Source organism: Cervus canadensis, chromosome 2 (genome assembly GCF_019320065.1).
Source record: "Cervus canadensis isolate Bull #8, Minnesota chromosome 2, ASM1932006v1, whole genome shotgun sequence".
Taxonomy (NCBI): Eukaryota; Metazoa; Chordata; class Mammalia; order Artiodactyla; family Cervidae; genus Cervus; species Cervus canadensis.
In genome coordinates, this window is record NC_057387.1 from 30,877,266 (window position 1) to 30,905,172 (window position 27,907).

General features: G+C 40.6%; 1 protein-coding gene across 1 annotated transcript; it reads left to right on the plus strand.

Annotated features, from left to right (window-relative positions):
• Window positions 1-14,121: 14,121 nt before the first annotated feature.
• LOC122427478 (acidic mammalian chitinase-like) lies at window positions 14,122-27,712 on the plus strand. Its single transcript, XM_043447000.1, has 10 exons — window positions 14,122-14,146; window positions 16,349-16,378; window positions 17,446-17,650; window positions 17,979-18,035; window positions 19,760-19,925; window positions 23,586-23,710; window positions 24,335-24,458; window positions 24,624-24,806; window positions 25,774-25,890; window positions 27,329-27,712. Exons 1-10 carry the CDS (start codon window positions 14,122-14,124, stop codon window positions 27,575-27,577), a joined length of 1,281 nt encoding a protein of 426 aa, XP_043302935.1. The 3' UTR covers window positions 27,578-27,712.
• Window positions 27,713-27,907: the final 195 nt, after the last annotated feature.

The window sequence follows — 27,907 nt, forward strand, 5'->3', positions numbered from 1 at the left end:
GCACTAACAATTTTATCAGATAGGAGACAAGATTAACAACCAGTGCTTTTTTTAAATAGGAGAAAATGAAGTACCATTACTTATTTAATCATAAATCAAAAAATGTTTCTCCCACCTTTTCCCTTTCTGTTCCCTTTCTTCATTGCCTATTTTATACTATTCTAATTCTTATACACATATGCCATACAGAATTTCAGCCATTCACCAGTGGATCATACATGAAAAATCATGAAAAAAAGCCTTAGTCCTTCTCTAATATATTTTTGATTAGAAGGGTATATCTAAAGCCTATGTATTGGTATGTTATTAAAAGAAGCTTGTTGAGATAGAGACATACTATTTCAAATGAGGGTGTATCAGTGATGCTTTAAAATACATTGCAATTAGGAACAACCATATGATAAAGTTTACTTAATATCTAATTACTGGGCCATCAACTGAGTGGAGCCTCTAGCTAAACTGCCTGCCTTTGTAGGATTATGCCAAGAACTTCTAGAAGGACAATGGGGCTGCAGCTAAGAAGCTCACAGTTGGATTCCCAGCCCATCATCCTGAGGAACACTTGCAACCGTGAAATTCATGCTCCTTCTGGCCCTGGCTCTCCTGGGACCTATACCAGGCACTCTGGATTCTGAGCCTACAATGAGGTATGCTCCTGGAGACTCTAGAGAGAAGGGGGTAGGTGGCTTTTCCTTAGTCTGCAGATTTAACAATATAAACAATATCCAACACTTCTTGGTTCATTTAACTAGTGGTTGAAGCTACTAATGGATACTTATGGTTATTTTGAAGGGAGGCTAGATAAGCACTCATATTTGCTACTTTAGTTGGACCTCTGCTCTTTTAGGCTGGATTCCAAACACAGAGAAAGCAGGGGAAAAAAGATATCATCAGTAAGATTATATCAATTTATAGATACTTCTAAGTGACTGCCTAGGTATTCTTTGATTTGAGAGCTTTCCCTTAAAGTGGAAAAAAAAGCAACCCAAATGTGAGAAAGAATCAAAATCTTGGATTAAACTTTACTATTTTTTCCTATTTCTGCAAAAAGAAAAAATGCCATTCAGATTTTGATAGGAATTGCATCGAATCTATAGGTTGCTTTAGATAGTGTAGACATTTTAATACTACTAATTCTTTCAGTTTATGGACACAGATGTCTGTTTATTTGTGCCTTCTTTAATTTCTTTCAGCAATGTTTTGTAATTTTCAGTGTATGAGTCTTTGGCCTTCTTGATTAAGTTTATTCCCAAAAATTTTATTCTTTTTGGTGGTATTGTAATTGAGAGTAATTGAGATATGTTTCTTAATTTACTTTTCATGTTTATTGTTCGTGTATAGAAATGTAACTGGTTTTTTGTATATTGATTTTATATCCTGCTATATTGCTGAACTGGTTTATTAGTGCTCTTTGTGTGTGTGTGTGTGTGTAATATATTGTATAAAACTGTCATCTGCAAGCAAATACTTTTAATTCCTTCTTTCTAATTTGAATGCCTTTTATTCTTTTTTTTTTAAATTGAGATATCATCAACATGTAACACTGTGTAAGATTAGGGACCAAAGAGGAGAGACATGTGCAGTAGAGAACTAGGAGAGTCAGGTATCTGGAAAACCAAGGAAGCAAAGGTTTCTGGAGGAGAAGGTGATCAACTGTGTTAAATACTACTAATAAGTCAAGTAAGATGAGGTCTGAGAATTGATCATTAGATTTAACAACATGTAACTCATCAACAAGAGTCAGCTTATTACATGGCTCTGTGGCAAAAGTCTGACTAGGTTTAAGAGAGAATGAAAGGAAAAGACTAGAAAAAAGAAAACACAAGCCTATCTAAGTGTACCTTAAAGAGAAGAAGTTAGGAGTAAAAGATTATGCAAACTAGAAGCTGGACTTATGATTTACCTCAATTTTAGACATATGGAATATAAAAATATAACATTCTTTGATATCTCTCACCTCCTGATTTTTATGTTATTATTTTCATTCAGTCAAAATTTTTAATATTACATTTTTATAGTAGAGCTAAAGCTATATTTGAATTAATGTGATCTTCATCACCAGTACTTATACTACAGCTTCTCTGATACTGAATTCTTTCTTTGTTTTGTTTTTGTTAGCCAAGAAGGGCTTATGTTGTTATGGTCTTTTTCTTGCATGTATGAAAAAGCCTGACTTTTGGTTATTAGCCTGACACTTTGTCATTAGCTTGCTGAACATAAAAGTCATGGCTCACTTTTATTCCAGTTTTTTTCCCACAAATTTTGTATTTCTTCTTTTTTCCCCCTCTGGTGTTACATATTGAACAATTTCTTTGACTTTTTTTTTTTTTTTTTCATTTACTTTTTGTTGTTGTTGGCTGGTTTTGCAGTTGAATAGTTTTTTTAAGTAGTGCTGTGGCTACTACAGTCCTTGAGTTCTTTCATATTTGAGAACATCTGTTTGTTCCCTTTATATTTGAAAACTTTCTGGCATCCAATAGGACAGGATAATACTTTCTTTTCCTCAGAATTATTCTCCCTGCTTTACCCTTTAACTTCAGCAACTGCGGCAACAACCAGTTCTTCATAAGCTCACTTACCTTCATGAAGACCTGTGTGTAGCACTTCTTTCTTCCCATCCTGGGGCTTCTCAGATACAGACTTATACTGAAACATGGGCAACCTAGACTTCAGAGAAGTTAATGTCATCCCTGGGGATCAGGGGACCATGTTGTCTCCACCTTTCTTCCCTGGATAGTCTAAAAACACATGCCATAGGACTTTTAAGAGAGTTCCAAGGGATTGAACATCCAGCTGTCCCTATTAGTGGCCAACTTGAACATATATTTTTGTACTGACTCTCTTTCTTCCTGTAACACTTCTCCATCTTTTCCTCATGCTCGTTAAATGCCACTTCAAAATAATTTATTCTCATATGAACTGCTTCCAGGTAAACTTAGTTTTAGATAGTATGTATTGCTCCATTGTGTTCTGGCACTGAATATAGTTGTGAGGATGTTTGAGGACAATGGGTACTCACTATGCCTTTATTAATCCATATCTTTTAAATTATTTAACACCCTTTTCCTTCTGGTGCCTGAGGAGTTAATTATTATTCCTTGAAGTTCCATAACTTAACTAGGATATGCTCTGATTATGATGGTTGTCAATTCCTCCTAGAAGACAGTTGAAAGGAAAGGGTTAATTTAACCAATACCCTGGAGGCTGGCTTCCTGGAAAGAAATTTGGCCTGCTGCCTCTGAAAACCAGATGTAACCTAGTGTTTGACACAATCTATCCTGGCAAAGAAGTGACATGGTAGAGCAGGAAGTCAGTCAAGTTTCCACCAAGTAGCAATGCTGTAATCCTAACAGTTATATCACACCAAGGGAAGTCCAAGTATTCTCCCGATCAAGCAATGCTGAGATAGTGGATAGAGCTGAAAGCCAAGGTTTTGCAACACCATTCTGCTATTAGGTTCTATACCCTAATCTCACTAGGAACACTTTGGTTTTTAAAAACTAAGAAGTTTAAAAACCCCAGCATCCGAAGTCCAGGGTCTCCCTCTTAGACCTGGATTTGCTCTCTGCTAGATTGTTGTATGCTGCCTAGAACAAGATGGTCACAGGAGGATCAGTCACCTGCTATTGCTTTAATCTCTGGGTTTTCTGCAAATGAAAATCAGTTCTGGAAAGCCTAGTTTACATGCTGCTTGATCAATCACCCTTAATTGCTTGACAGCTGATACAGAGATCTGGGTTTCTGCCTTGTGGCATCCAGCATGGCCTTCTAGAAGTGAACCAAGGGACCTGGGACTAAACACATCTGCCTGGAGTATTGTGGCCTATCACAGTCAAAGCTGTTGTGGCAGTCATGAAGTCTAGTGTCCCAAATTCCTGAGAATCCAGAGAGATGAAAAGAGACTGGGTGGTTAAGATCACCCAGCCTCATATTTGATGGCTGTTATTCGTGATCTTGGAGGAAGTTGCTCAAAAGAGGACTGAGGGAACCCTAAATTAGCACCTCTGATGAAATCACAACTTGAAAACTGTGGTTAAATGTGAAGTGATTTCTTATATGGTCATATGCCATATAAGGTAGGTGCAAACATATAGGCGACTCCTCTGACTCTTTTCCTGTGACTAGTAAGGTCAATTCAAAATGGCATGGATAATTAGCATACCAGGGTGCTACACACCCCAGTTAAGTTGGGGCAGAGGAGGGGACAGAACTGCAGTATGTGATATGTGATTAGTTTCCCACAGCAATTTAAGGAGATAATCACAAGTAGACTGACTGAACAACAGAACTTCTGGGTAGATTCCTATTGATGTCACATTTCAGAAGTCTATGTGACTATGGCTGTTAAATAAAGGGCTCAAACATGACGAAATTGATAATGGTAGTTATCCTTGTTTATGTGAAAAAATAGCAACATGTTGCCAAAGGGATGAGTGCAACTGGACTAATCACTTAGTGAGTAAAGTGAAAGTCACTCAGTCATGTCCAGCTCTTTGCAACCCCATGGACTGTAGCCAGCAGGCTCCTCTGACTGTGGAATTCTCCAGGCAAGAATACTGGAATGGGTAGCCATTCCCTTATCCAAGGGATCTTCCTGACCCAGTGATTGAACCTGGGTCTCCTGCATTGCAGGCAGATTCTTTACCATCTAAACCACCAAGAAAGCCCCTTAGGGAGTTAGGTGGAGAGAAAAATAAGGGACAGCAAATCCAGAATACAGTAGTCTGTTTGTCTGTGTTTCTCTTTCCATTTCCATGATGGTCAAGCTTGGTCTAAAGTTATTAAGTGGGAAATTCCAGAAATAATTCATAAGTTGTAAATTGTGCACCATTCCTCTTTGAGGAATGAACTCTTGTGTCATACCTCTTTGTCCTACTCAGGATCCCCAATATCGACACTGTCTTCTGCTGACATCCAAACATGGACATTGTCACAGCTTTGGACTCAGGATCACCCCAAGTGGATGATCCTCCCTCTGATCTATCATCAGAAGGTCAAGAGTAGTCTAATGCTATTTCATTCATCACACTTTAGCTCATCATGTAGGCATTTTGTCATCTCACACCATCACAAGAAGCATGGATACAATATGATATTTTTAGAAAGAGATCCTATTTGCATAACTTTTATTACAGTATATTACTATAATTTTTCTATTTTCTTAGTGTTGTAAATCCCTTATTGTGCCTAATATAAATTAAACTTTATCATAGGTATGTAAGCATAGGAAAAAACATATTATATATTATATTCACATGCTAGCAAGGGTATGCTCAAAATCCTTCAATCTAGGCTGCAGCAGTACACAAACTGAGAACTTCCAGATGTACAAGTTGGGTTTTAAAGAGGCAAAGGAAAGAGAGATCAAATTTTGTTTGACCTTGGAGAAAGAAAGGGGGTTCCAGAAAAACATCTATGTCTGCTTCATTGACTATCCTAAAGCCTTTGACCATGTGGATCACAGCAAACTGTTGAAAATTCTTAAAGAGATAAGAGTATCAAACCACCTTACCTGTCTCCTGAGAAAACTGTATGTGGATCAAGAAGCCACAGTTAAAACCGGACATGGAACAATGGACGGATTTAAAGCTGGGAAAAGAGTACATCAATGCTACATATTGTCACCCTGTTTATTTAGCTTATATGTAGAGTACATCATACGAAATGCCAGTCTGGATGAATCATAAGTTGCAATCAAGATAGCCAGGAGAAATAACAAAAACCTCTGATATGCAGATGATACCACACTTGGCAAAAAGTAAAGAGAAACTAAAGAGGTGCTTGATGAAGGTGAAAGGGGAGAGCGAAAAGGCTGGCTTGAAACTCCATATTAAAAAAACTAAGATCACAGCATCCAGTCCCATCACTTCATGGCAAATAGAGGGGAAAAAGTGGAAGCAGTAACAGATTTTACTTTCTTGGGCTTCAAAATCACTGTGGATTGTGACTGCAGCCATGAAATTAAAAGACACTTGCTCCTTGGAAGGAAAACTATGACAGACCTAGACAGTGGATTACAAAGCAGCGACATCCCTTTGCTGGACCAAGGTCCATATAGTCAAAGCCATGTTTTTTCCGGTAGTCATGTATGAATATAAGAATTGGACCATAAAGAAGGCTGAGCACTGGAGAACTGATGCTTTCTAATTGTGGTGCTGGAGAAGACTCTTGAGAGTCCTTTGGACTGCACAGAGATCAAACCAGGCAATCCTAAAGGAAATCAACCCTGAATATTCCTAGGAAGGACTGTTGCTGAACCCCAAACTATAGTATTTTGGCCACCTAATGCAAAGAGCCAACTGACTGGAAAAGACCCAGATATTGAGAAAGCTTGAAGGCAAAAGCGAAAGGGGTGGGATAGGATGACATTGTTAGAGATTATCACTGACTCAATGGACATGACTTTGGTCAAATTCTGGGAGATAGTGGAGGACAGAGGAGACTGATGTCCATGGGATCATAAAGAGTCAGACATGATTTAGCTACTGAACAACAACAATATTTAGGATTTGGTACTATCTGAAGTTTCAGACATCCACTGGGGGTCTTGGATCATATCCCCTGTGGACAAGGTGGGTTACTGGACAGAATGGTGAAGTATTCAAAGTAATACCAGATTTCTATAAGCTTGGCTGTAAAATGTTTGATCCAATGAGGTAGCATGGGAGAGCTGTCATAATCAACAATTCCCTGGCGCCTCCTGACTTGATGAGTTGGAGGCATTTTGCTTTCTAAGCAGAATTAGTATCCACGTGTATCAGCATTAAAGGGGTAATTCTATTATTGCAATGTCTACTATAAGCACAATTGTGTCCCCCAAAGTTCATATGTTGAAATTCTAAGCCTCATGTGACTGTATAGGAGATAGGGCTTTTAAGAAGATAATTAAGGTTAAATGAGGTCACAAGGGTGGGACCCTAATCCAATAGAACTGGAAGAAGAAGGGACACTGGAGAGCTCTCATTCTCTTCACCACTGAAAGAAGCAACCAGAGGTGGCTATCTGCAAGCCAAGAAGAGACCTCTAACCAGAACCTGGGCCTTCTCAGAAACTTGAACTTTCCAGTTTCAGGAATTGTGAGAAATAAATTTCGGCTGTTTTAAGTTTCCCAGTCTGTGGCATTTTGTTATGGCAGCCCAATCAGACTAAGACAATGTCCAAACATAATCTGATGGCTATTTCATGTCTTATTACCCACAGAAGATGGGATCAGGGAAGGTGGAAAAGTCAGCCTGAAGACAAAGAGCTTAAGCCCGCTGCTTACTGCCAAGTGGTAGGGTAACTGAATTTCTTGCCCAGTGCTATAAATGTCCTGAATAGAGCCATCCCAGAAACAGTCCATCTGTTCTCAGCCATCTGTTGAGAACCTAGAAATCTGAGGAGAAAAAGCTTTCTGGAGTTGAATAACTGGAATCTGGGGACCCAATGCAGGTCTCCCTCCCCTACACAGTCTCTTTATTTCCCCAACACTGACTATGCTGCTGCTGCTAAGTCGTTTCAGTCGTGTCCGACTCTGTGCGACCCCATAGACAGCAGCCCACTAGGCTCCGTTGTCTCTGGGATTCTCCAGCAAGAACACTGGAGTGGGTTGCCATTTCCTTCTCCAATGCATGAAAGTGAAAAGTGAAAGTGAAGTCGCTCAGTCATGTCCAACTCTTCACGACCCCATGGACTGCAGCCTACCAGGCTCCTCTGTCCATGGGATTTTCCAGGCAAGAGTACTGGAGTGGGGTGCCATTGCCTTCTCTGAAAACACTGACTGTAGGCAACTGTAAAATCAGGACTGTGCTCAGTGCTAAAGGGTGGATGGGGACTAACCTGGGTTACTGCTATCTCTGCCTGATGTTGAGGGTCTACCCAACTGCAGCTGTGTCCATTATTACCTTTACCCTGTTCTGGGTCCAAAAATTCACTGTGAGGTACTGAGTAGCCATTCTTACCTGGTGCTGGCACAAATGAAATCCTTCAGCTATGCCATGACCCGTGGGGATGGGCAAGTGTTGATGCAGAATTCCCACCTTGGTGATAGCTCCAGTTCAGTTCAGAGCTCAGTCATGTCCGACTCTTCGCGAGCCCATGAAATGCAGCACGCCAGGCCTCCCTGTCCATCACCAATTGCCAGAGTCTACCCAAACCCATGTCCGTTGAGTCAGTGATGCCATGCAACCATCTCATTCTCTGTCATCCCCTTCTCCTCCTGCCCTCAATCTTTCCCAGCATCAGGGTCTTTTCAAATGAGTCAGCTCTTTGCATCAGGTGGCCAAAGTATTGGAGTTTCAGCTTCAACATCAGTCCTTCCAATGAACACCCAGGACTGATCTCCTTTAGGATGGACTGGTTGGATCTCTTTGCAGTCCAAGGGACTCTCAAGAGTCTTTTCCAACAGCACATTTCAAAAGTATCAATTCTTCGGTGCTCAGCTTTCTTTATAGTCAACTCTCACATCCATACCTGACCACTGGAAAAACCATAGCCTTGACTAGATGCACCTTTGTTGACAAAGTAATGTCTCTGCTTTTTAATATGCTGTTTAGGTTGTCATAGCTTTCCTCCCAAGCATCTTTTAACTTCATAGCTGCAGTTACCATCTGCAGTGATTTTGGAGCCCCAAAAAATAAAGTCTGACACTGTTTCCACTGTTTCCCCATCTATTTGCCACGAAGTGATGGGACCGGATGCCATGATCTTAGTTTTCTGAATGTTGAGCTTTAAGCCAACTTTTTCACTCTCCTCTTTCACTTTCATCAAGAGGCTCTTTAGTTCTTCTTCACTTTCTGCCATAAGGGTGGTGTCATCTGCATATCTGAGGTTATTGATATTTCTCCCAGCAATCTTGATTCTAGCTTGTGCTTCCTCCAGCCCAGCATTTCTCATGATGTACTCTGCATATAAGTTAAATAAGCAGGGTGACAATATACAGCCCTGACGTACTCCTTTTCCTATTTGGAACCAGTCTGTTGTTCCATGTTCAGTTCCAACTGTTGCTTCCTGACCTGCAAACAGGTTTCTCAAGAGTCAGGTCAGGTGGTTTGGTAGGAATGGATAAAACAACATAAATATTTACGGAAGAAGCAAATCTTTTGCTAGTTGGGAAGGAAGCATCTGAAACTAGGGCAGCTGGATGAGATGCATTTTCACTTTCACTGGATCCTTTCAGTACAATTACCACTTAGGTTCTTTGATGCACCTCTCACAGGTTGTGGATTCCTCTGCTAATCTTTATGATACTACATCTACCATCTAGAATAAATGCAATCAGGGAGTTCCAGTGGCCATTCTAGTTTCTCCTAATGTCACTAGTCTTGTAAAATATTCTACTTTGTTACACCACCTACTACCTTACAATTTAACTGAGTGTCAGTGAAGGATCCTGGGTCCTAAGGCCTAATAGTCCATGGAGGAGAAATGTTCTTCCTTGTGGGATAGTACTGGCTACCTGGTCACTGGAACTGACCTGGGACCAATGTTGTAGTTATTAGTCAGTTATTTCCTGAGCTTTGTACTGCATCCCCCAATGATGGCTTTATTCAACTCCCTATAATACTTTTATGCCATCAGTAAGGAAAATAGTCACTGATGGGTTGATTCTGGATATATATGACAATTTCTGTTCTATGTAATGTGCCCATCAGGGGTTCTTCCTTGTGAATGAACATCTTCCTCTATTGGCCTCAGGCAAATGAGACTTGCACCCTGCAGAAGATTCACCCAGTCATTCTTAACATTCCAGGACTCTGTGGCCATTATTTGTCCTGATTCAAAGAAGTCACTTTTCAGTGGAGTAGGCATCATAATGCTCCTCACCTTTACTTGTAGTCTCATCTTTGGATGATAAAATGCAGAAGAGTTAACTTAATGTGATGTATGGCAGTAGTAATTCTAGAAGATATTAATAAGATGAAACAATGGTCCAAGAGATGAGACAAAATTAAATACATAATCATCAGCTCCTGTATTTCACTTACATTAAATTGAAATCATTACCTTGAAAGACCAAGAACTGTGCTAGAGATATAGAAATGAATAAAATAGCATTTGCCTCCAAGGAACTTACCTATTAGCAGGAGATATGGGCTATAAACAAATGACACAAAACACAGTGCTGTATCTAATAAAATTTTGCGTAGGGTTACAAAAAATCAATTTTCTAAGTACACATGAGAAAGATGTTACTTGAGTCCATTTCATACACAGGCTCCATATGAAGCAAAACTGTGGTAAAGATGCTGCAAGAGATAATAGTCCTAGGCTGCATTAGTAAAAATATTGAATTCAGAAAAATGATAAACAAACAAGTAAATAAAAACACAGAACTAGGAGTCAGAAGCTCTGAGCTTGAGTTTCGGCTACATATTTTACTGTGTAACTTCAGCAAATTCTCGTTCTCAGTTTCCCCTTCTGTTTATAGGAACAATAAAGAAACAATGAAGTCTGACTTGCCTCCCTAATTGCTGTTGATAGAGCAAATTGATACAACTACTTTGGAAAAGAAGTGCTTAGCTAAGTAGTAAAGTTTAAGATACACGTGCTATGTCACTCAGCAATCCCATTCCCAGGTGCACACACAAGAAATCTGAAAATGTGTACCTGGAGTTGGGGAGAGGAATGCTTACAGCAGCATGTAAGGGGGGAAACTGGAAAAAAAAAACACATGTTTTTCTAAACAGAAAGGATAAAGAAATCACAGCATATTCATATAATGAAATAGCATACAGCTGTGAATGTAAGTAAATAGTTTCTACTTGTAATGACTTGAATGAATCTCAAAAACTTAATACTGGACTAAAAAAAAGAAAAAGAAGAATATACATTATATTATTTCACTTATACAAAAAACAAACTAATGAATATATTATAACTAAATAAGAAACAAATTTTAATAAATTATGATAAACTAATTAATATATTGTTTATGGATACATATGCATATGTGATAAACTTATAAGTAAAGCAAAGAAATGGAGGGCACAAACTTCAGGATAGTTGCTTACTCCAGGGATGTGAGAAGCATCTAACTGGGGAAGAACATTATAAGATAATATTCAAAGATAATATTATCTCCTTCAAACTGGGTTTTGGCAGAGTTCCCTCATGGTCCAGTGGTAAAGAATTTGCCTTTCAATGGAGGGGATGCAGGTTTGATCCCTGGTCAAGGAACTAAGATTCCACATGCCATGAGGCAACTAAGCCCCCTTGTACCACAACTACAAACTCGCACTCCACAAGAAAGACCCAGCACAGCCAAAAAAAAAAAGCCTGGGTGCTGGGACAGGGGTTTCACTTTATTATTTTTCTTTGAAGTGTATACCTAAACTCATGTACCATAAAATTGAGAAAGACTAAAAATAGTACAGGTTTATTGAAAAAAGTTGGACAGTATGAGGAAATATACAATGCCAACATTTTTCAATATTTATTATTCTCAAATCTTGTGATGATAGTAATTCTTTTTAGCATGGAAGTGCTCAGGTGGAAGGCAAGTTTGACAGGGACTCAGTGGATATCCTAGGTAGTTATTAAGAAGGAATGTTTTATGTGCAGGTCTTTATACAGGGCCAGGAGAACCAAATTCAATAGAAAATTTCTCATTAAGTTAGGTCCAAATATTAATAGGATAAATCTGGGACTAGTGGTCTTACTGCTTGTTTTTGCATATCTTTGGCTTAACCTTGATTTGGCACAGTTCTGGCTCTTTGTCCCAACCATATTCTTCTGGGCACTGCATAGAAATGCCTTTCCCAGTTCAACCTGAGACCAGTTAATATGAGGAAGGAATGCAGTGTAAATATTAGGATATTTCTGTTGTGAACACCTCTAACCTTGGCACTGAATCCCGGACCTGGTGCTTAAGATTTGTTTGATCAACTTTCTCATCTACAAAGTTGAAGTGACAGTAATAATCCCTTTTATAGACTAAAAAAATAATGAAGTAGAGCCCTCTGATTGTTTTTCAGTCATTCAGTATTTACCCTCCATTCTTTTAGAATTTCATTTTGTGGCCAATCCGGATGGAAATTTAAATCCAAGTGCCCTGTCCTTTCCCTAAGTGAGGGACTGGTTCAGACTCAAAGCTTCACAGTCAGACTAATTCTCCCAGAAATTGGACTCTTGTGTGGACTGATGCATGAATGAGAAGTAAAATTGGAGCTTATTGGTCCTCAGTTCTCCTCATACACTGCTCCCCAAGAACTGTGATTTCTGTCACATCAAGGGCAGGTTCTACGTTCTTATCTTTGATTCTGTGAGCTTCTTCATATTCTCCCAATATGCTCTTTTGTGCTTTTTAGAGTTGTATTTTTTGTTGTTTGTTTCAGTAGCTAAGTCATGTCTGACTCTTTTGTGACCCCATGGACTGCAGCCTTCAGGCTCCTGTGTCCATGGAAATTCCAAGGCAAGTATACTGGATTTCCTTCTCCTGGGGATCTTCACAACCCAGGGATCAAACCTGCATCTCCTGCACTGGCAGGTGGGTTCTTTATCACTGGGCCACCTGGGAAGCTCAGAGCTGGTTTTAGTCATTTGTAAAAAATAAATTCTTTAATTATATAAACACCAGAATGATCTCTGGCGTATAGTAGGTGCTCATAGTGTTTGCTGATATTACTATCTTTACAACTGAAGTCCTCCCTGGCTGCACTTCTACCAGACTTTCTCTGGCCCTATTAGTCAGAGCAAGATACCCAGGACCTAATCATCACTGGGTGAATGGATATAATTATTTAGTTTCTAAATGTGATAAAAATAAAAATCAGTCTATATCAACAGTAAGTCTGCTAAGTTGCTGGCATCCCATGATGGGCACTCATATGTCCACCAACTGCTTTCCAGGTACTGTCATAAGACAGCATCATGGAAGCAAGTACAGTATGTACTTGAGGACATACTTGAGGCAGTATGTACTAGAGGACATAAGGAGAGATCATTGAGCTTCCAAGAGAGGATCTGAGCTGGGCCTTGAAGAACTGTAATACTGGGGCAGGTAGTGAGGAGAAGGAGAAGACATTTCAGGCAAAGTATGGGGAGACAGTGTGAGCAAAGGCATTCAAAACCTGTTGGGGACAATGAACAGACCATTTTGGCTGAGGCAGACATTTTTAATAGGATAATAGTAGTACATAATGTTTAGGAAGCTGAACTGGAATAAATTTTAAGCAAAAATTTCCATCAGTGGTCAAGTTGCAAATATTTCTATTAAAAGAGACCCCAATAGCATCACCATCGTTTCTATCTGTTTGCAGCACAAAAGATTTTTAAACGTTTTCAAGATATAATTTGGAACTGTGGATTAGAGAGTTCTTACTGACCTTCAGAGGGTACATTTTAGGAACCATGTATTATTAGATAAAATTACTGTATAATCATGACTAAGGTTGCCTCACATTGCTCAGTGATAAAGAATCTGCCTACTAGTGCAGGAGGCACAGAGATGTGGGTTTGATCCTTGGGTTTCCTCTCTGAAGGAGGAAATGATAATTCACTCCAGTACTCCAGCGTTCTTGCCTGGGAAATCCCACAGAGGGCTACATACAGTCCATGGGGTCACAAAGGGTAGGACATGACTGAGCAACTGAGCACATACATTCCAAAGAACAGGTGTAGAAGGTTCATAAAGTAGCACCTAAAGATGAGCTTCTCTTAGGCACTGATTGCATAAGTTATATAAGACTAATTCTATGAAGAAAAAAGGTTTAAGAACAGCTAATACCTTCCAAGGATTTTTAGTGTTTACTTTTCAATAAATACATACTTTGATGCCAGGCACTAAGTGTCCACAGCGTAAGAATCTAATCATAATGTTTAAATGGATGCCTATCAGCCCTGAGAACTGCCAAAAAAAAAAAAAAAACCCTATTAAGCTGGTGCTTTTCATGGTGATGGTCTCTGCCACCTCGTTAGGAGATGTTTTGTCCTTATAGAGCAGAGGAGGTGGTGGGGGAGTGCAGGTTGGAGGTGCATCACGAGTGGTGTTTGTAGGAGAGGAGATCTGTTGACTTACTGATTAGCTATATACACATCTGGGTTAGATTCTCTCTGCTTGGAAGATATCCTTTATGATGACCTGGTAGTCAGATGGTATAAAAGGCAAATCCAGGCTCTGCATGACCAGTACTGACAGCAACCATGGCAAAGCTTATTCTCCTTACAGGTGAGTCTGCAATTGGTGTGTGTGTGTGTTAGTTGCTCAGTTGTGTCCAACTCTTTGCAACCCCATGGACTGTAGCCCACCAGGTTCCCCTGTCCATGGAATTCTCCAGGCAAGAATAATGGAGTGAGTTGCCATTTCCTTCTCCAGGGGATCTTCCCTACCCAGGGATCGAACCTGTGTCTCCTGCATACAGGTGGATGCTTTACTGTCTTATCTACTAGGGAAGCCCGAAGTGAAAGTCACTCAGTCGTGTCGGACTCTTTGTGACCCCACGGACTATATACAGCTCATGTAATTCTCCAGGCCAGAATACTAGAGTGGGTAGCTGTTCCCTTCTCCAGGGGATCTTCCCAACCCAGGGATCGAACCCAGGTCTCCCACATTGCAGGTGAATTCTTTACCAGTTGAATCACAAGGGGAGCCCAAGAATACTGGAGTGGGTAACCTATCCCTTCTCCAGCAGATCTTCCCAACCCAGGAATCGAATCAGGGTCCCCTGCATTGCAGGTGGATTCTTTATCAACTGAGCTATCAGAGATGTCCCTCTATAATTGGAGATGGAGCCTTATTCTTACCTGATTTCTTTTCTCTCTGGATCTGATAGGCATGAAGTAGTCTTTACACAGAGCTCTAAGCTTTTCTATTCTTCTTTCATCATTTCAAATTTCCAAGGGAATCCTGACATGCACAAATATGTCTGATTCTAATTCTCTTATCTCAATTGACTATGGCAGCATTTCTATCTTCATTGATGCTAGAAGCATGGTCCTAAAAGAAAGGCTAGTTTTCTTCCAGTGCTTGTCTTACTCTCCCATCTTTTGTTGGGTTCTCTTTTCTCTATTCATATTCCTGCACTACCTCTCTAATTGGCATTATTTTTATTTACCTGCTTGTGTTTCTGGTCTTTTTTCAGAGATGAAAATCAGTAGCAACTGAGATAAAGTTATGCTAGCTACCTTTGTTCTACTCTTTTCAGGATTATTCCTTTTTAATCCCTTACTGTCCTACTATGCTGTTGATACATTATAAAAATATCAGTTAGGAAGTCAATCATTTAAATGGGTTGATTCAGTACATTGTTTAGAGCCCAGTTGTATCCACAGCTCTTTAGTTGCTCTAGAGCTGAGATTTACAAACTTTTTATAGCTTTGGCTTGTCCAGATGAGATCTCTAACCCAATTTATAAAACAATCAGATCAAAAATATTCCTTACACCCTGATGCCACCATCCCACCCAGAATGAGGATGAGGGGGCAGAGATATAAGGTTCATGTTTATCTGACAGCTGATGCCCTCTCCCCATCCCAATATGTGAGGAAAGCTGGCACCTGCAGCATCCTCTGTCTGCCCCTATCCTTCCCCCCAGAACTGTGGCCGTAAAATCCCCAGGAGACAAGGGGGAGAAGATGAGGCTAATCCTGCCCCTTCCCTGAATCAGGTTCATTCCAGGACGCTGGCCATTGTCCTTAAGATAAGGCCTGGTCCTGTAGGAAGAAAATCACACTCCTTAAATGAAAGCTCAATATCACAACTAACCCCCCATGTGTTTTTCTGGCTTGGGACCCTGTCTCCAGAACCGTGCCCTTCACTCCTTCCCTGGGCTTTCATGGACTTGGCCTCAGTGCTGAGCTAAGTCCTCCAGTGGTAAGGGATTCTGTCAGAATGTCCAGGCCTGGGCTGGTGAGGGAACACTCCTGGGACTCTCTCCCCCTCACATTCCTGTGAACCTGAGAGGTGGAGGGACAGGCATGGCAGCCTTGGGTGCCTGTGCTCTGAGGTGGCAACTGCGCTTTTCCCTCAGAGATAAACGTCTTACGTAAGACCGAGCCCAGAGGCAGCCCAGGTGGCCGGTGTGCGGACGCAATGGGGAGGATGTTGCTCTGGGCCTGTGAGTCTCCCACTCTTCTGCTCTTCTTCCTTCCCACATGTCATGGGGTGTCCCTGGGAATGCAGAGGAGGATGGGCTTCTGTTTTAGTGAAGCTTCTACATGAGTTATTCCCCCATGCCTTGGCTTCTGTGTAGAGGAACTTGGGATCCAAGCCTGAGAATGATGAAATGGGGTCCTGGGAAATACCACTGATAAATCCAAAAACTCCCAGGCCCTTGATATTCTGAAAGTCCCCTGGGTAGCACCAGGTCCTAACTGGGAAGCCCATCTAAGGATGCCTTGTTTCTGAGTTTTGCTTGTTTGTTTGTTTCAGGCTTGGCTGTTCTGCTGCAGGTACAACTAGGTAAGGAGTAACACAACCTCCTCTCCACACTCCAATTTTCCTGATGGTTACTCTTCTTTCCCTCCTTTCTTCTGACTCTGAATTTCCTTCTCCTTCCATGATGTCAGGACTAGGACCTGTTTCGTGATGTCAGGACTTGGGCTAGCTCCCAGCCTGTTTTGCTTGATCTCAGAAAGCCAGCAATGGGGAGGGGGCCTATAGCTCATCTAATCCAGAATAATTCACTTTATAGATGGGAAAACTAAAGCAGAGAGGGTGGAAGTGATTTGTCCTTGATTGTTCAGAATCAGGACTTAAACTGATACTCTGATGCCAAGACTGATAAAGTATTTACTGTCTTTGTAGTTTATACTCTTCTTTGTTTTGTCTTTTCCCCCTTCAAATGTCTTCACATTATTTCTAATAACTAGGCACTGGCTGTGGGTGTGAACATGACTAAAATCCAGATATGGGGACTCAGGAGACTGGAAAAAGCATGAGCTTTGGAGCAAGACTGCCCAGAAGTAGTGTAGGCACAATCAGTATTTGTGGAATAAATGGATGAATGAATTGGAATTCATCTTAAACTTTCAGCCTTGAGTAGTCCCGAGTCTCATCTAAAAATGAGAATGTTTCCCCCATTAGGCTGTATGGGAATTAAAATTTAAGCAAACCAATTTGCATAAAGCTTCTAAATAAAATATCAGTCACATCATATGCCATCTACAAAAGATATTTGTTTTATTGGTAATGAACCTGAGTAATCTTTGAAATTATGAATTATGCAAGGAGCATCATTAACCTTACCACTTGCTGCTATGATGGCAAATTTATTTTATTTTATGTGATGAAATGATTTCAAACTTTCTGGGTCAAGAAATATGCTTAGACCTTGCTGGGATTCTGTTGACAAAAGTGTCATGACTGTTTAGCCAGGTCTTCCACAGGTGAGGGAAAAGGGTACTGCAGTATCTACTAGGTATCTGCCATGTGAACTCTTAGGGACCCCTTCCCCTTGAGGAGCTCATCAGCAAGCGACACAGACAGTGGAGCCCTGCCCCACAATGACTGCTGTTTTTCTCTTGCAGGTTCAGCCTATAAGCTAGTGTGCTACTTTACCAACTGGTCTCAGTATCGACCAGAACCAGCCAACTTCTTCCCCAAGGATGTGGACCCATGTCTGTGCACACATCTGATATATGCTTTTGCCACCATGAATGACAACAAGATTGCTCCCTATGAATGGAATGATATTGATGTCCTGTATCCTGAGTTCCAAGCCCTGAAAGAACAGTCAGTAGGAGTCGAATCCAAAGTGAATGGGAATCAGTGAGGGAGAGTGGAGAGCCCAAGTTCTGTCCCCAGTTCATTTCCAAATATCATAAGATTCTGAAAGGCAGTCCTTTGCAGATTTCTGATGCATATGTGGTAACCTATGATGTAAAGACTAACGTGGGCAGATGGGAGGAGCACTTGCCATGGGAACTTTAGAGCTTGTACTTGGCTGTTGCCCATTTCCCAGAGACTCAAGAATGGGGATAGAAGAGTTGTTTTCTGCAATATATTATCCTAAAGGTCACAGAGCTTTCACTTAAATGTGCCTCTTGGTTTCTTTCTGCAGCAACAAAGATCTGGTCACTTTGCTGGCTGTTGGTGGCTGGAACTTTGGCACTCAGAAGTAAGTCTTTCCATGGCCAGAAAATGAGGGTGGAGGCAAAAGAAAGAAACCCTCAAGCTGGAGTGGGAAAATAAGATACCAGTGGGGTGGTGAAAATGAATGTTCTAGGGGGAAAGAGGCCAGCTCTTAAGAAGAAACTGTCTGTGCGTGGGAAGGGCTGACTACAGCAGACCTGGAGAAATAGCAGTAGAATGGGGGAAATGATGGGAAAACACTCAAAAGAAGGTAGAGAATGGTGAGTGAGACAGACTGGCTTGGTGACGGAGAAGCACCTGGGCTCCCATAAGAGCATAAGTCCTGGGCTGGGTCATAGGCTCTTTTCTGGGGAAGCAGCAATAAAGGAGTGGTAACCTCACAGGCTTTTTGACTCTGAGTCAGGAAAAAGAGATGATGAGGTTAGACTTGACTTGTATGTTGAAAGTTGTCCAAGTCAGTGGTAAACGACTTTTTGAATTATGATGTTGATGTCTTCCCGTGTGCTGTGTGTGCTAAGTCACTTCAGTCGTGTTCCACTCTTTGTGACCTTATGAACTGCAGCCTGCCAGGCTCCTCTGTCCATGGGATTCTCCAGGAAATAATACTGGAGTGGGTTGCCATGCCCTTTTCCAGGGGATCTTCCTGACCCAGGGATCAAACCCATACCTCATGTCTCCTGCACTGGTAGGCGGGTTCTTTACAACTAGCGCCACCTGGGAAGCCCAATGTCTTCCCATAATTATTTTAAAATTAGACAGCACAAAGTTATTTGACCTGAAAAGTAACTTGCCCCTCTCTCCTTCCCTCCACAATTTTCCTGAGGTAGCCAGTCATGCTTAAAATGTTGGAGCAAAATGTAATGAGTGTTTTTATTCTCATTCTAATAGCCAAGTGAAACTTCTGGCAGTTACCTATCAGGTAAAAAGCTAATTCTCACATATAGCATTTGACCAATATTTCTTTTACCTCAAGTCCACTCTGCCAGTAGAACTTTTCCTTATCTTGCTCACAAACTTAAATAAGAAAATCTTTGCAGGTCAATTCCCCCAAACTCCAGACAATATCTCTACCCTTCACTTTTTAGATTACCCAGTTTGTGCTAGTCAATTTATTTTAATTTTAAAAAGTATAGCCATTGAATATCAGAACTAAAAACAAAAAGAAAAGAAAAAAGGAGATGAATTAAGGAGGTTGTTATCCAGTTTACAAAGGGTTTACCACAGGCTTTTTATAATCAGGAACTAACCAAGAGGGTTTGAATATGTGTTAATAGACTATAAAATTGCTGACTATGGCAGAGGCACTAATTTTTCTAGATATTAAGTCACCTCCAAATACAAGACTCACAATATATTCATATATTGGGGGTCAGAAGTGCTTCATTAAGTGTATTCACATTTTATAAATCGCATTTTAATTTTGGAAACAGTAAATAGAAAAATAAACATCTTAGGATCAAAGAAAGAACTGTGGTGGCTAAACCACTGCCCCTGAAAGATCTCACTAATAAGTAAAATGCACATATACCACTGATTCTATAAGCAGAAAAATAATATGCATTGGGTATATTGAAGAAAATAAAATTTTAATTATAAACTTTTCTACTAATTACCATTACCAATTTGAATTCACCTTAGCTGTAAAAATCCAACAGAAGTTATTATAAAATGCATAATAAAATTGATATTTGAGTGTGTAAGGAAGATTCAGGGATCGGTGATGTTAACATAGACAAACTCTCTGCCTAGATTCACCGCCATGGTCTCCTCAGCTGCCAACCGAAAAATCTTCATCTGTTCTGTCATTGACTTCCTTCGTCAACATGAATTTGATGGCATTGACTTGGATATCGAATATCCAGGGTCCAGGGGAAGCCCACCTGAGGACAAACAGCGATTCACCATCCTGATTAAGGTGGGAATGAAGCACCAGCTCTGTGTCTTTTTGTAGAGAGGCTAGTGCCTTCATGGACTGTGAGAGTTGTGTTTCTCGGGGATAGCAAAGGCTGCTCTCCTCAGAAGTACACTTATGAAGGTGTTTGGGAGTTGCAAGCCATAGAGACAGACTCTCTGGGTAGCTTAAATCAAAAGAGAATTTACTGGAAGGATATAGGTAGCTGAAGGAATCCAACGAAAAAATTCTTTTTTTATTATATGTTTCTGGTAACACAGCATTATAGTTTAACATCTGTATACATTGCAGAATGATCACAACTATAAATCCAGTTATTAGCCATCACCATGAAGCTGATGTCTTTCATCTGTTTTGTCCACCCCCCAACCCCCTTCCTCTCTGGTAACCACCAATTCATTCTCTGTATCTAGGAATTTGCTTTTGTTTTATTTTATTTGTTTGCTGGGTTTTTTTTTCTCCTCAGATTCCACATATGATTAATATAATATGGTATTTGTTTTTCTCCCTCTCACTCATTTCGCTTAGCAAAATACCCTTACCTCTATCCATGTGGTTGCAAATGGCAGGATTTCATTCTTTTTTAAGGCTGAGTAGAATTCCTATAACATCTTACGGAAAGATCCAAATGGACTTTTAGGACAAACATATGTATATATATATATATATGTGTGTGTGTGTGTGTGTGTGTATGCTAAGTCACTTCAGTTGTGTCTGACTCTGCGACCCTATGGACTGCTTCTTGCCAGGCTCCTCTGTCCATGGGATTCTCCAGGCAATAATACTGGAGTGGGTTGCTATTTCATTATCCAGGGGATCTTCCTGTCCCAGGGATTGAACTAATGTCTCTTGTGTCTCCTCCATTGGCAGGCGGATTTTTTTAACACTAGCTCCACCTGGGAAGCCCTGTCATCTCATATATAGGAAGAGAAACTAATACCCTCCTCCCAGGACTTAGTCTTCATCCCCTTTCTTTCTTTGTAGCCTAAGAATATGTAAGAATATGCCTCTTCCTACTGGCCCATAAGGTTTCTGCAGAAAAATCTAATGATAGCCTAATGGGATTTCACTTTAAAGTAACAAATTATTTTTCCCTTTCTGCTTTCCTTAAAGCAGCAGATTCCTTTTCATTAAATTTTACCATTTGTATTACAATGTGTCTTGGGGCATGTCTCTTTGGGTTTATTTTATTTTGAACTCTCTAAGCATCTTGGACCTGGATGTCTATTTCCTTCCCCAGATTAGGAAGTCTTCAGCTGCTATTTCTTCAAATAATTTCATGTCCCTTTTCTCTTCTACTTCTGGAACTGTATAATGGGAATGCTGTTCTACTTGATATTGTACCAGATTCCTTAAAGTATCTTCACTTTTTAAAATTCTTTTTTCAAACTGCTGCTCTGTGTGAGTGAGTTCCATTACTGTGTCTTTTGGCTCACTGATTTTTCTACCTCTTCCAATCTGTTGTTGAACACCTATAGGGTATTTTGCAGTTCAGTTATAACTTCTGTTTAGTTTAGTTTTTTTAAAAAATATTTTCTAGCCATTTGTTGATGTTGTCATTGTGTTCTTCCCTTCTCCTCCTAAGTTCAGTATCTTTATGATCATTTCTTAGGTAGATTGGTTATCTCCATTTCATTTCATTCTTTTTCTGAGATATTGTCTTCTTCTCTTGACTGGAACATGTCTCCTCATTTTTTCCTAATTCTCTGTGTTTGTTTTGATGCATTAGGTAAAGCAGCCACGTCTCCCAGTCTTGATGAGTGGCTTTATGTGGGAGATATCCTGTGGGGTTCAGGCATACTATCCTACCTGGCCACAAGAGCAATGTACACAAGCCATGTGCCCCGTGTGGGCTGTGTATGTTCTCCTGTTTTGGTGGGGTCACAGCTACGGTGACAGCACACCTGTGTGCAAAGCTGGCCCTGCAGAATGCCTCTGGGGTCTCACCACAGTGGCTGCTGAATGCTGGTGGTCAGCGGTGGATCTTGGAATGCCATGGTGGGCTGCCAGTAACTAGTGGGTGAGCTGGCCCCAAAATGGCTGTGAGACTCATCCATGGTGGCTTCTGGGGACTTGTGGGCAGGGCTGCCCCGCTAATGGCTGCATGGTCTGTTTTCAGTGGATGCCAGGTGCTGGGAGATAGGTCTGCACCTCAGAACTGCAGTGGGCCCCTACCCACCAGTGCCCAGCAAGGTTATTTCCTGGCTAACTGTGAGGCACTTCTGAGGCACAGGGGTAGGCAGGACTCTTGGCCATGTGCACCCACAGGTTAGATGGAGCTTTCCAATATGATGCCACCAGTGCCGTTATTAGTAAGGTGGCCTGAGATGGCAAAAACGGCTCCTACTAGGGTCTCAGTTCCTAGGGATCATCCCACTGCTCCTTACTCTCTAGCAGCTGCTTCAGGATTAGTGAATGGGGCTCCTTCATCTATCTTCCACGTACTTTTCAATCTGGTGATTTTATACAGGTTTTTGATCAAGTGAAACTGGACCCTTTAAAAATGAGCTTTCTTTCCCCTGTAGTTCTATAGTTTTCCTGGGAGTATTTCATATTGGTCTTCAAACTAGTTTATTTTTTTTCTTTTTTGGGGGGGAGGGGGGTGCTTTTATCTCCTGAGAAGCAGCTTTGGGATGGTTTGCATGATGTGGAACTTGAAACTTTCATTCCTTAGGGAAAATAACTATCTTTGTTTTTTAAAAAAGATTTATTGGAGTATGGTTGATTTACAATGTCATGTTAATTTCAGGTAACTGTACCTTTCTTACACTTCTCAACTGTGGGCCACTGTGGCTGGAGTGTGGCTTTTCCTTGGAGAGACTGAATATCTGTTTCTTCTACCCGTCTCAATAGAACACTATTCATCTGGTTTTCAGGTCCTTTTCAGGGGATTTTTTTTTTTTTATATAGTTGTAGATTTGCTGTGCCCATAAAAGGAATCAGTTCAGAGTCTTTCTACACTTCCGTCTTGAATCTTCTTTTCAAATAAAGTTTTGAATCAGGAAGAAGGAATTTCACTATGTCATTCATTCAACAAGTGTTGTGTGCTTTCTGTGATCGAGACACACTGGATACAGAGCAGTGAGCAAGACAAATGTGATTCCTGCTCTTGGGATTACAGCATAGTGGAGAATATGGAGCTAAATAAACAAATAAATGTCAATCGTGGTAAGAGCAATGATAGCAGCAAAGTTAGATGCTCAGGGGAGTCTTCTCAGGGAAGTGACATTTGAGCAGCAATATGAAGTAAAAGGAACCAGGAATACAGAGGATGGGAAGAATTTTCTAAGGATGTGGTAACAAACAGCATTTGCAAAGGCCTAGAGGCGGGAAAGACATTAGCCTGGCTATACACAAATGCAGAGAATAGAGCTTTAAGAGGGATGGTGAAGTCACAATAGAGAGGACAGCTCCTAGATCCTCTGCCAGGAATTCCTGGGCTTTTTCTGTAGAATTGTCATTAAATGAGACTTAGATTCAAGGACTCCATGTTTGCATCAATTTATTCCAAGTTATACCTTACCAGAATCTATCCCTAAATTTCATGAGCTATTTTAAGAAATAGGGAATAGTTATGGGCTGGAAACCATCTCAAGAGGTAGTCACCATAGGGAATAGATAATGAAGACAACCTCTAAAATCCACCCTCTGTTCTCTCTCCAGGAAATGCTACAGGCTTTTGAAGAAGAGGCTGAAGAAACAGGAAAACCCAGACTGCTGATCACAGCAGCTGTGTCTGCTGGCAAAGAGACCATTGATACAGGATATGAAATTGCAGAGATTGGAAAGTGAGTGCGATGAGCCTCGCAGGGCCTCCACATCCCAGAGCAGAGATTCCCTAAACATTTTAGTAGAAAGCATTCCCAGTAGTTATGTAAACATAATGTTGAGAAGGTTGGTACCATCAATTGCCAAAAATGTTTGAATATTTAGTGGTCCTGGGAAAAGGTGGTGACCCCTTTATATTGTCACTATGGTAGGCTTTAGGGGAAAGAGAAATAAGATTTAAGACCTTGGAAAATCTTTATATATAGCAGCAATTTTCACTGACAGTTTCTTTTGAAAAGCTGTAAAATCGAAAGCTATTATTGACAAAACAATAGGTGAGCTTTCCACCTGCAGTTCCCATAATCCTAGAGACATGTGTTTCTGAGACACATACACTAACAACTATATTTCCTTATCTTCTGCTCTGGGTGTGCCCATAATCTTTCAAGGAAGTAAAGGAGACTTTCTGTCTAGCCTCACGGGAGTCACAGGAGATAACCAGGAGACACCTGGGAAGCCACACTAATGGGATCATATGGATATCTACTTGACATCATGAATTTCCACTGCTATCATTTCTTGCTCTTAAATTGTCTATTAAAAAATGCGCCCGTATCATGATGGCTCAAATTCTCTTGTTCTAGGCTTCTTGATTTCATAAGCGTGATGACCTATGACTTCCATGGTGGCTGGGACTCATGTACAGGACACAACAGTCCTCTGCACTTAGGATCCAAGGATCAAGGCAACATGCGTTTCTTCAACTGTGTAAGAAAGAAAAACCTCTAATCATATGCAGAAGAAAGACAGGGAAGAGATTAGGAGTGTTGGTTGTTGGAAAACAGGCTTTCTCTTTGTGGGACAATTAGCTAGACTTTTTTCATCATGTGGGACAAACACTGGTGAGGAATAATGTCTGTGTTGCTTCTGCAGGAATATGCCATGAAGTACTGGAGAGACAATGGGGTCCCTTCAGAGAAGCTCATCATGGGGTTCCCCACCTATGGGAGGACCTTCCGGCTCAGCACTTCTGACACCTCAGTCTGTGCCCCAATCTCTGGAGCAGGGTCATCTGGTCCTTACATACGTGAGGCTGGCTTCTGGGCTTACTATGAGGTAACCACCATGGCTAATTCAGGCTAAAATGCCCTGGGGAAAATTCTTCCACTCTCCAAGTCATCTTGCTATCCTTCTGCTCTTGAGATCCTATACCCTGACTCCTCATAGCTCTGAGCACATAGCCTGTCGAAAGGCAGGTTGATGGCTTAGGAACACTTTTCACTTGAAAAAAAGTCAATGTGAATTTCCTTTTGGGTTTAGAAGTATATGGGACCATCTTTTCTATAGCTCAAAGCTATACTTAATTCTATTACATCCATGTAAATAGATGGAGAAGGATTTAAATAATTTAGCTCAGCGATGGCAAATAATTGGATCTTCTTTCAAATCTGATTTGATTGCATTTACTCAAATATGAAGCTCTAATACTTGGGCCACCTGATGTGAAGAGCCGACTTATTGGAAAAGACCTTGATGATGGGTAAGATTGAAGACAAAATGAGAAGAGGGCTGGAGAGGATGTGATGGTTAGATAGCCTCACTGACTAAATGGATATGAATTTGAGCAGACTCCAGGAGATAGTGGAGGACAGAGAAGCCTGGCATGCTGCAGGCCATGAGGTTGCAAAGAGTCAGACATGACTAAGTGACTAAACAACAACAACTACTCAAATCTTGTGTTAAAAATTCAGACCGATAGAGTAGCTAGCAGTTTTTGCCAGAGACTCAAGTGTTTTCAGAAGAATGACCTTAGCACTCATGGTCATGCTTACCATTTCCCAACTAAACTGTGGTTATAGAATTTGAATTTCACTTCTTTGTACCCAGTTTCATAGGAATTTGTATCTTTGTTTTATGATACAAAGTTACTTTCTAGAGAAATATGTGAAATTAATGTAGGTATTTCACAATGCCACTTTTTCCATCCCTCTTCCATTTCTTACTATTTTTCCCCTCCTTCCTCCTGCAATACATGACATAATTTGTGACATGCTCAACATTGCCTTCTTCCTTCACTTCATAGATCTGCACATTCCTAAGTGAAGCCACAGTTGCCTGGATTGAAGACCAAAAAGTTCCATACGCTTATAAAGACACTGAGTGGGTTGGTTATGACAATATTAAGAGCTACAAATATAAGGTATGAGCAGTGTAAAAAAATGCAATTCTAGCTTCAAATCCTAAGTTCATCACGAGCCCATTTTTCTAAGATCTGTGGCTTCAAAGTTATAAATATGTACAAAGTGGAATAAATCAACCTCATTGTGATTTACCTTCCCCTCAAGACAGAGCAAATGATATGATTAAATACAGATGTAATGATCCAGTGTACAGCATATACTACTATACACTAACATATAGTATAATATTCTAATGTGGTTAAAATTTATTTCCCCAATTTTTGTCCAGAATTAATCTATACTAACTCCCATGAAATGGTTATAAGCCAGGCTTAAGACCAACATTTTCATGGACAATAATGAAAATATCTTTTACATTTTTACCTAAATGCTTTACAACCATCACCTAACTTGATTTTACACAATCCAGTGAAGTAAGAAATAGCCTTTCCGGTTTACAGATGTGTACACTGAGGTTCATAGATGCTGCGACTAATCCAAGGTTTCACAGCTGGAAAATGCAAAGGCAGTAATTGAACATGTTGTCTGGCTCAGAATCTAGGCTCTTTCCATAACACTGCTCTGTCAGTACATCTTTATTGAATCCTGGTCAGGAGAAGGTGGTCAGAATGGAGGAGAAAAAGAGCTGTAAGGTGCAATGGTTAAGAATCTAGACTTTGGTGTCAGATATACCTGGTCCTCAAGCCCCAAAAGACAGGATGAGTTCCCACAAACCTGTGAAATAATAAGATCTACCTAGTAGTTCCTGTAAAGATTAAGCAAGTAATGAAAGCTAAAATGAAATGTAGCTTAGCCTAGAATACTAGTATTAGTTTAATAATATATTAAATTAGCTATGTATATATTAGCTAATTTAATATACTATTAATATACTATAATATATTATTATATTAATTAATACTATTAATATACTATATGCATATATATATACATACCTAAGAATTTATTCAGAGAAGGCAATGGCACCCCACTCCAGTACTCTTGCCTGGAAAATCCCATGGACGGAGGAGCCTGGTAGGCTGCAGTCCATGGTATTGCTAAGAGTCAGACACGACTGAGCGACTTCACTTTCACTTTTCATTTTCACACATGGGAGAAGGAAATGGCAACCCACTCCAGTGTTCTTGCCTGGAGAATCCCAGGGATGGGGGAGCCTGGTGGGCTGCCGTCTATGGGGTCCCACAGAGTCGGACATGACTGAAGCGCAGCAGCAGCAAGAATTTATTAACTGGAGGAAGAAAACAAGAATGGAGTTGAGATAGCCCATCAAACCTTGAATTCACAAAGTGCATACCACATCCTTTCATAAAAGAAATACCGACAGGGTTTCAACCCACCATATTTTTTCCCCTAATGTCACCTTGTCGCCCTGTACTCCACTGTTTGTTGTGTAAGTGCCACTTGATTTTGGTTGCCAAGTGCTCTCTTTGTCCACAGGTTGACTTTCTTAAGGAGAACAATTTTGGTGGGGCCATGGTTTGGGCCATTGACCTGGATGACTTCTTAGGCTCCTTCTGCAATGAGGGCAAATATCCACTCATACGCAAGCTGCAGTCACTCTTGGGCCTGTCCTCAGGTGGGTCACTACTGAGTTCACCACATTGTTCCAAAGATGATGCAGGTCAAGCTGCAAGAATGACAACTGCAGAGGAAGAAGAGTGCATGAGGCAGCCACAGAGCATCTAGACTCTCACATGTGAAAAAGGGACAGGTTTACAGGAAGAAGCTTTTTAGAAATGCATTCTTCCATCAAAGAGGCCAGTCTAAGTTCAGTAGCTATGTGGGTAAGGATTTGAATATACCTTATACCTCAGAGATGGGCTTTTCTTCCCAGGAAAACTTCGTCTGGGAGGAAGAATCAGATACCTTCAAAGTGAGTCTGATGCATGTGCTAACATTTTCTCTAAAGTAAACTGCATCTCTCTCAGTTCTGTACACCATAGCCTAACTTAGAAATAGGCAGGCTGGCTTAGCCACTTCCCACCTGCCTTAAAGGTGGATATTGTCTATGGCTAC

Excerpts from the sequence above, each read along its gene's own strand:
- LOC122427478 (XM_043447000.1), top strand. The coding sequence starts at position 14,122 with ATGGCAAAGCTTATTCTCCTTACAG. Across the intron at positions 18,036-19,759 it reads TGGAACTTTGGCACTCAGAA|ATTCACCGCCATGGTCTCCT; the intron begins GTAAGTCTTTCC and ends CTCTCTGCCTAG. Across the intron at positions 25,891-27,328 it reads TTAAGAGCTACAAATATAAG|GTTGACTTTCTTAAGGAGAA; the intron begins GTATGAGCAGTG and ends CTTTGTCCACAG.